General features: G+C 36.7%; 1 protein-coding gene across 1 annotated transcript; it reads right to left on the reverse strand.

Moving 5' to 3' along the window:
• Positions 1-703: 703 nt before the first annotated feature.
• Positions 704-9,295, reverse strand: LOC137277997 (phospholipase A and acyltransferase 2-like). The gene is made up of 2 exons (XM_067810026.1): positions 8,801-9,295; positions 704-4,623 (listed from the first exon to the last, which is right to left on the reverse strand). The coding sequence occupies exons 1-2, from the start codon at positions 9,203-9,205 to the stop codon at positions 4,366-4,368; spliced, it is 663 nt and encodes a 220-aa protein (XP_067666127.1). The 5' UTR covers positions 9,206-9,295; the 3' UTR covers positions 704-4,365.
• Positions 9,296-10,071: the final 776 nt, after the last annotated feature.

Raw genomic sequence — 10,071 nt, forward strand, 5'->3', positions numbered from 1 at the left:
AAACTGTTCAAATAATCGTACCCTTTTTCGATTCAGATTCCGCACAGCTGTTTATCATGTATCAGTGTTTACACTGGGAATTCTCTCCATGTTTACATTGTATCTTTGCTTTAATGTGGATTGATAGAGTGTTGGAAAGAAGTACATGCGTTTACTTGAGGAAATACATTGTAACTGAACCTGTTGGGGACATACTTTTCTCCAGTATTTCCCCACAGGCCACCTGCTGTGTTGAGTATGGCAGGGACTTCCTCATATACATATCATATACCAAAGCATGCCATTATCTGTGACCAAGGTCTTCGCCACTTTCATGGTAGCCGACTGTATAATGATGACAAACCACAAACACAGGTTTGGACCCATGATAATTGGTTTCTGACACACCCTAAGGGACAGAACTCTAACCACAGAACTGCAGCATCCAGGATAACTTGGCCAGCAGTGCCTCCCAACGTGCTGACAACCCTTTGGTACCTATTGCCAACTATGACCAACTAACTACAGTGTTGTGTAAAAAAATACTGACACAGCTTTATCTAATACTCTTTAATTTACCAGTAACAATATGTACATAGGATATATTTACAATAGTATTAACAACAAATCACATGTGAAACAACACTCCAAGAAAATAGACCATTTACCGTTCATGCCTTCAAATAAACATACAAATGGCGCATACATTCTTTAAATAAAACAAAAAGAAAAGCTTATGTCCTCTTGAGCAAATCTTAATGCATACTCAACAGATAAGATAATGCACAAGTAGGTGTATATATGTAATATACTGTCACCTTCGTGAGTCAATATACAAACAGGACTGACACTCACATCTTTGATATGACTTCACAATCACTGTAGTACAAAGTAAAACCTGAGTATATACAAGCATAAAGGTGCATAGCTAGTAATATTCTCCAACACAACCTATCTAGAATCATCACGTGCAGTGCTGACATCACTATTTGGCTGTGTAAAGTAATATTGGCATATACTAATGTATCTCTACCTTCTACAAAGCTTAATGTACACAAAGAGTTTTTCGGAAGGTTTTCACAGACACAGTTGGAATGAGTGAGTGGATTTACACCTCTTTCAGCATTAGTTCAGCAATATTACAGCAGGGGCACACCAGAAATGGTTTCACATTGTACCTATATGAGGAACTGACCCGAGGTCTTCAGTGTGATGATGCTTTTGAGTGCAAAAGCTGGGCTTGATACATCTAATACAGCAGAATGTGTGAAAACAGCTCAAAGTAATACAGGTCTTAGACATATACACGTACAAGCAGGGTTTTACTTCAACTTACAAACGTACAGGTCAAAGGCACCCCCATAAAAATAGGTAATGTAGCGTAAAATATTGAAATGATGCTGTGTAGCTTACTGTCAGATGATTACATCAGAGCCTTGAATGAACTGGTGGTCATGACAGTAGTTATGACTGATTGGTAAAAGTAATGGACACAGGTAGCTACTCTATGTGCTGTAGGAACACTCTCAGTATTCTTGCACATCTCTCCGGACACGGAATTTTGGATCTTCAGCATCCATTCTCTACATTTGTGTGTACTGGATGAACATATGTGTGTCATATATAACTCTGCATATTCCTAGACAATTTCAAAATCTGCAGTTTCTCTTCAATTTTATGATGAAGTCTTTATGCAAAGAAGCAGTGTAAAGATATCTGGTCCCTGTTGTAACTCTATAGTCTATCATTGGTTTGCGAATGCTGTAGCACTATGAATGCTTGTCGGATCAGGACCCAAGCCCTCCTATGTTGTCAAGCCCAAAAGATCACGACTGACACAGATGTGGTAAGGCAAAATTACTGTGAAACTCAGGGGATTGCCTCCCCTTGAACTCTCACCTTTTGTGCTACACACTCCTTCACCCAGTTTCCTATTGCAGGGACCCCTATTGTGGATGTCAAGTGAGTGAGTGAATGTAGTTTTATGCTGCTTTTACCCATATTCCAGCAACATCGCAGTGGGGAGACCAGAAATGGGCTTGACATATTGTCCCCATGTGGGGAATCTAACCCAAGTCTTCAGCGAGATGAATGAATGCTTTAACCTTGACGCTGGCCCACCATTCTTGGGGTAATCAAGCTTCATAGTAGCAGAGTGTGTTTCGTAAATGTTACAGTATAGAAGTTCGAATTAAAAAGAAAATATGCACAGAACCCATTGAGATTTTAAACTAAAAGCTAAACACAACCTGCATAGAAATAATATCAATAATATTCACTTGTTCATAAAAAAAAATATGCATCACTGAGTAACAAATATACACAAGAAATGCCATTTTGTAAATTCATACACTTGCAGATGTACAAGTAACAAATGCACTAACATTCTACACATTACTACAGGAACACTACTGTGGATTTATTTGGCACATATTCATAAACACAACCTTTCAGTCTAGCCCATGCCTTGCTGCCAGCTCTATTCTGCTGATACAATGAACAAAAACATGGCACAGATTTATAGGATTGCAGATTTGGAGGTAATGGGGAAAATATGCTAATTTGTTCGAAACTGGGGTGTGTTCTCAAATTCAGAGGTAAATGTGTACATGTAATTCTGTGAAAAAACATAAAACTAGGCTTAGAGACTTGTTTTTCAGTTGTGCTAAAAATGTGCATGGCACGTCTTGAAAACTAATATTTGCTATAACTGTTGTGACTGAGACATTTTTAATTCTGTAAGGAATAGAAAGAACATCTTTTATTTTATGAATGAAGGACCAGTGCATATTCCTTGTTAACAGGCATTCTCATTTTCTATCAGAATTCAATGTCAAAAGAACAGAGCTTAGATATAGTTTACAAGCAGCATCAGTTTTGATAGTGTTCAGTTACAGACCTTGTCTGATAATGTTTGGCAATCTTCTTCATCTATGTCATGGTTGTGCTTTCAGAAAATGCCAACTCACTTGACATGACAGTGAAAAGCCACTCAGATTGCTGAGGGAATCAGATAACTGCGGTTTATCACGGATAATGTCATAATATGTCAACAAAATATTTCATCAACTTGGTTTCATCAATCCTTTTAACAACGCATGCTGGTACATTGTACTTCAATAATTTTCTTATGAACAATATGTATCTCTAAAATATTATGACATCTTTGGTTGGGTATTCAAAGCCAAATCTTTCTGTTCGCATGTTTGGGTGTTACATGTAGTTCAATGTTAGGCATTACTTTGTATGTTATCAATGAGCAGGTAGCTGAAACTTTGGATGCAATGATACAAATACAAAGATGTTAAATACAGATGATATTCATGAATTTATGCCTAGGTTTGTAAAACATGAGATCAAGGTTATCCAGTTAACTGCCATTGTCATATTTGGAAGTTATATAATGGCTCTGTGGCTCACATGACCATTTCTGGAATACATTTGGTGTAAGGTCACAATACGATAAGACAAGAAAACAAAATAGCACATTTCCTAATTTCACACTGCAGAGGACTCATCAAAACTGCATTGGATGCTATTCTGCATAACATACATACTGTAAATCAAATTTCAAAATGAAAGATATATTAAATATTTTTAAAAAATGCCTGCCATGGCAACCATGTTTGAAAATGGATGATGAATCTCTGAACAGACCACAATACAAGGATGATTATAAGCTAAGTTTCAGTTTCATCAACATCATAGAACAATTTTATGGGTAACAACTTCCCTTAATTATAAAAGAAGTCGCTATACATAAAGTTTTTTCAATATTGTACTTTCCATCTTCTAAAATGCCACTCAAAGAAGTTATTTATGAACACTGTGGTTTAACATAAACTGATGTCCTGAATACAATGTATCCAGATAAATCAGATCAAAGGTCAGGGCAAGAAATGTCAGCGTTCAAAGCTGGGCAAGAAATCTTCGATTCTAATTCTACATATAATATATCTTCATTGTTATACATTCACAGATGGCTGAGAAATTGACTGAAATGACAACATGACTGCCATGTTGGAAACCAGATCAGGATTCTGTGAGCAGCATTTAGAAACATTCATGCTGGAAACACACATGCAAAGTTTTTAGCATTGTTGTTTCAGGGGAAATGTCAGTAATGTAGAAGTTGAAGAGGTGGCCTTAACCAAGATACTGGCTCATAAAAGTCATAGGTTCAAACAAACTAAATATTCATAATTTGCGTAATAATTGATTAAAGCAAACCCTCAAACTATGTTTCTATAAATTTCAATTTCTATATATGAGCATGTCACAACTGCACACAGTTGATATGTATAGATCTTTCTGAGCAGGGAGAAATATAATAGAACAGCTCTGTAGATAACATCATTATCAACAACAGATTTTAAAACGAGTCTTTTAAATATGTGGGGTTGCCTCCCTTTGGATAGAAGACGGTGAGTATAAGAGCTTATTGAGCCCTGTCCATATCGATAAGCTTGTATCTGTAGGTCTCCTTGGTGGTGAGGGTGTCATAACATTTGGACTTGTCTCCCTTTGGTCTGACAGCTGCGCAGAGTGGAGCAAGCTTTTCAGACCAGTGAACATTGTGTTATGAGCCTCTTGTGCTGTGGTTTGCGGAGAGGATGAAAACACACCCTGGTAGGCAGCTTCAGCCTGGAATAAGAAAAACATTTTTATGAGAAAACTTATTTCTTCATGATATAGACAAAATACTGAATTTGTAATGGTATTTGAACAATGGACAAGATTGTAGGCTGAGGTTTCGGGTGTGCAGGCTGTTTTACAAGGTGATTCATTACATCACTTCAGAAAATGATTTACTTTACCAGTGTTCATAGTGATGTGCTTTTCAAGGTTGATGGTGACTGAGTGAATTTCGTTTTACACTGCTTCAACAATATTCCAGGGATATCATGGTTGGGACACAAGATATCAGCTTCACACATTGTACCCATGTGGGGAACCGAACCTGGGTTTTAGGAGGTTTTAGGTGTAATGACTAAAAGTTTAAATCACTAGGCTACTCAGCACCCCATGTTGATAATGACATACACATTTCACAAAATGAACCTTCTGGTATGAACATCTTTGAAAATAAGGGTAATCCTTTGGTCTTTGAAGCCCTATCTTGGTAGCAAATGATCTCTTCATCTATATTATCAGGTTAATGACACAAGACTGGATCATTTTCAAAAACAATGTGCCTTAAATTAAATGTGTTCCATACCTTGCACTATGATATAAACAATGTGCCTTGGGAACATTTTAGTATGACCCAGTTTGTCATCATTCAACAGCTGGTAATATGAGGTGTGTTTATGTGACCTTGATATATCGTGCAATGTCACCTCCAGGTCACATGAGTCATCTTTCACATCAATAACAGATCGTATCATCCATATGGTCCAAAAGAATAGTGCAAATAAATCTTTACAGCAAAATGAAGTGAGAACGAGGTCAGTAAATGGGAACATTTATCAATAAAGAAATATTTTAGTAATTGTGTAGTATCATGAGGATACCAAATCAGGTCAGGAAATTAAGTAATTTCAAATCTTGACCATGCAATTGTATCAGGGATAAAAGTCTTTTTCATTAATTTTTAGCTGAACAATAACTGTTGATAATGTAATATCTAAATTCTATTATGACAAATCCCTGGGATTTGAATGCAACCAAAGCTTTGGTTAAGAAGTGTCTTTAATGCCTTTAGTTATATTCATTACCTTAACAGAGAACTTCTCATGTACACGAGTATAATTTGATCAGACAGCTAGTGACAGGGAATAATCAAACATCACATATGGTAATCCACAATCTGTACCTCAACAGCCATATGTTTCATTTCTTACTGATGATATATATAAATTTTGTTTTTTGTTTGGTTGTTGTTTAATGTTTAAAGCTGAACTCAGCAATATTCCAGCTATATATCAGCAGCCTGGTTTATCTTATTGGTAACAATGTCCTTCAGAATATTAACCTTTGTTGTGATCTGCCTTGAATACTGAGTATGGCATCTTCAGGTCTCAAATCTCTACACAAACACGGCCAGTCACAAACAGGTTGATTTCAGTTTCACATGATATCATATCAGATTATAAGAAAGGCTGACATCTTTTCAGCGAGTTAAGCTGTTGGCAAACAGATGAGCCTCAAGTGGGTCAAAAATACTGAGCACAATACACAAGATAAACAAAGGTAAACCTGAGTTGGAGGACATGCATACTGATGGGTTCTAATTTTAATTCTTGAAAGATTCAATTGCTTGGCTAGTTTCTCTTAGAATTGTCATTGTGTACATCTAATAGCATAACCATGGAAATAAGCAAAATCAAACATAAGCCATGAATACATTTTGGGTAAAATAATTTGTTGCCAAAAGCCCAAACTGGTATTTGGGACAACTTTAAAGCTGTCTGCCACTTTGCTGTTGCTGACAACATTGATCAGCAGCCTGGTCACCAATAGTTACCCTCTTTTCACTAACAGGATTTGTGGTAATATCAGTTCTACCATGACTTCAGTAAAAACTGGATTGTGATTGATTAATCAAAGTCATTCAGAGGCATATAATCACGTATCTCTGATTTTCCAACACTTTAGGTATTTGTTTAAATCTGAGTAACACTGTTATGGTAGAATGGAGATAAACGTATTGTGTTGGACAATCAGACGTATATAATGAATTCTGTATTTAGAGCTATTATAATTTTGTTATATACCTCTGATTTTCTAACACAGTATGTTCATCTCCTAAGTACTACATTCTAGTATTTTTCTGAAGATAATAATCAGTATTCATTAGAATGAATTCTGTATTGCAGCATACTGGTCATATCATAAACATTTGATGTTTTAGGTCAAATACTAGTATATTCAGTGGTGTTCGATGAAAGGGGTTTTCCGCCAGGAACATCTCACATTATGGCACCTTTTTAGAATAAAGAAACATAATGTTATATCAAAACAACCTTCATTGTTGCCATTAACATACTGCACAACAATACTTCATTTGAAGGTCAAATTTAACTCCACCTCCCTTTACATTTCCTCAAGCTACAATGCAACATGCTCAGCATAGGAGAAGAAGAACCATGGAACACCACTGTCATCACATACAAAATGTGCTAATGTCATCAGCTGCTCATCGCAGTTCACAGACTCTCTGAATCATGCCTGAGGTTGATACATTGTTTGAGGCATGGAAGCAAACATTCCTACCATGTCCAGTCCGTTCACTTATATCACAGGGAGTTATTACTGTAGAATCATTGGGTACATCTTGGTTCGCCATTCTAAGTGCATCATGAGAAAATAATGTCATAAACACTGGCAAACTGCAGCTTCATGACAATTTCCACGACACACCTTCTGAAAACATCATTAACCACCTTGCTCTAATAGCCATATTTGCTTGTCAATACAAATACAACAGACACCTGTTACAGAACATGCTGCAACAATGGAGTATATGAATTACTTGCTGCATGATTATCACTGATGAAGCTTTTGTACACAGATGTTTGAACAAAGTCTGAGGACTTGTTTATCAACAAATGATAATCAGGGCTTCTCCTTGTCCATTATCAAGTATTCATGTTCTGTTAAGTTCAAAGTTCTTCACATTTTACATATAGACTTCAATTAAAATGAAACATGTTAATTATTTACTGTAATTAGGAGAAAGAAGATCCACGGGTAAGTTTGGATATTCAGTTCAATGTGAAAATACAAGCAGTCCTTCTGAGGCTTTGTCACTGATTTCTTATCCCACCCAGGCAATAAATTACTCCTGGTTTGCAACCTGACAAGAATGAGCCATGCTATGGCTGTCTACATTCCTTCTAACATACTTGATGGTGAACCAATGACACTGGACAGCAGCATAATTCAGTCATTATAATGTGTACATCCACAGGTCAGAGGTATATTTGGAACTGCTTATGAAACAAAATCTCATCATTGTTATCTTAAGATACTAATACACAACCTGTGTAAATAGAAAATCATGTTTAATGACAGATGCACTTTCATGGATATATAATAAGACAATATACATCTATCTGAATATCACTTTTAATCACTGCATGTTTACAATCTTTTGAGCCCACTGATTCCAGCTCAGCTTAGTGCCTAGCAACCTGGGGTAGTAATTAAAGGCAAGGGTAAGGTGATATGGCAGGTGGAATGGTTGACGTGGGATCATTGTACTCTGAAGGTGTACAGCAAAATGTGTTTACAATGAAATGACAAATATAACAGATTGTATATTTTATCCTCGACACTTGCTACATATTTCTTCAAACAGCTAATGACCCAGCCTAAAGAGACTCCTTAGAGTTAAAGGAAAACCAAGTTTTCAGGACAGTCAACTTCTTTATTCCAATGTTTTCGACGTTTCAGTGCACTTCAGTTTCACTTGCTTAATAACGGTGTTAGAGACTGAACCGAAACATCCCACCCATTGCAATAAAGAAATTGACTATCCATAGAACTTGGTTTTCCTTCATCTACACAACTTCTGAAATCCCTATCAAATAAGTTATCCTTACAGTTCATTATAATCATAGTTTACTGTCATTACTCATGCTATAGTATCATTCACAGGACTGTCTGATGCTGACTTAGTTACTTCCATGCTTCAAGCTACATTTCTCAAACTTTTCCAGTGCAACAAATAAAACCTTTGGTGCACTGAATTTAGAAATGATTGACTATTGTATGAAACATGTAAAGAACATTTAGTACTGATGGAGGAATGCCCTCTTACATAACAAGTGCATCTCTGTATCTTTCATATTTTAACAAACACTGAAAAAACACAAACCTGATCACTCCAACTAACACCATATTTCCAGTTTGTGACATAATGTTCACTGTTCCTGGTCATTAAATTATGTGTCACAATCTTTCCCACCATGCTATGTGCCCGGCTCACTGTGACGTCACAAGGCAATGACGCGTAGCCGCGCTCACGAGCGGGAACTAGTTTGTTGTTTATTCGGACTAAACTGCCGTCCGCAACATCAATTAGTTTGCATTTGATCACTTTAGCCTCCGAAGATGGAATGTCCGAGTCAGGTCCAGCGACATGAACGACATCGTCATCACCAATGTAGAGCACCCAATGCGAATATATGATGCGATCGATTTCGACAATATCACCCAACGACAGTCGCCCGCTTTCTAAAAGTTCTCGTGCAGTAATAAAGTTATCCAGTTGTGTAAGCATTCTTGGCAGTTACTTCTTCAACCCAGACAGTGTTTTTGTTACAGTTAGTCTGCTGGAGTGTTGTTATTAAGATAGCGTTCAAGTCGGTCACCCTCTCTGACCGATAGCAACTGGGTGAATGAAAACACCGCAGATCGTGGGGAATTTCCATGTGGAAAATTCCAGTGGGTAAGGGAGCATTCATTGATTTTGTTTACGTTCTCGTTTGGTGCTTTGCTGCAGATAGGTGGATTTTTAATCATGTCTTTATGCATCGGTATTATTATTTCTTAATAGTAGATACTGTAAATGGAATACGCCATATGAATGATGTTTGTTTTTTACGGTTCTGTAAAAACATAAATGTATGTCACTGATTACTCCCTATAGTGTTACATGAATGTATTTTCTCAGGTTCGACTGAATTCATAATGCATATTTAATGTATGCTTGTAAAGTGGTGGATCTTATTACATCGTTGTCATGCTCATGGGGCAGGAAATGTTTTATTTGCGGGCCGACGAGTGATTTAGTTTTCAAATTGGAAGAGTAAACCCGTTTTACTGAAATTGTTTTCTCATGCCTGACATATAAAGGAAGAAATATTGCGCCATGGGTGCAAGTTCGTTGTTTTCATCTATTTCCAAAAACAATTATGAAATTAGCACGTCGGGACTGTTTAGACTAAAACAAATAATTGAACCTACATTAAAAATGGATACTCACGCTAAAATCACAAATATGAAATGGCGAATAAACAACCATGCAAATTTGTTCAAGAAAAAGATGCCAATTTTTAAAATCAATGGTTCGACAGTGAAGTTAACCAAATCAGTAACACATACCTATTCCGATATTCTTCACGTAATTGAACGATCGGATGGTTA

This window comes from Haliotis asinina, chromosome 3 (genome assembly GCF_037392515.1).
Source record: "Haliotis asinina isolate JCU_RB_2024 chromosome 3, JCU_Hal_asi_v2, whole genome shotgun sequence".
Classification (NCBI taxonomy): Eukaryota; Metazoa; Mollusca; class Gastropoda; order Lepetellida; family Haliotidae; genus Haliotis; species Haliotis asinina.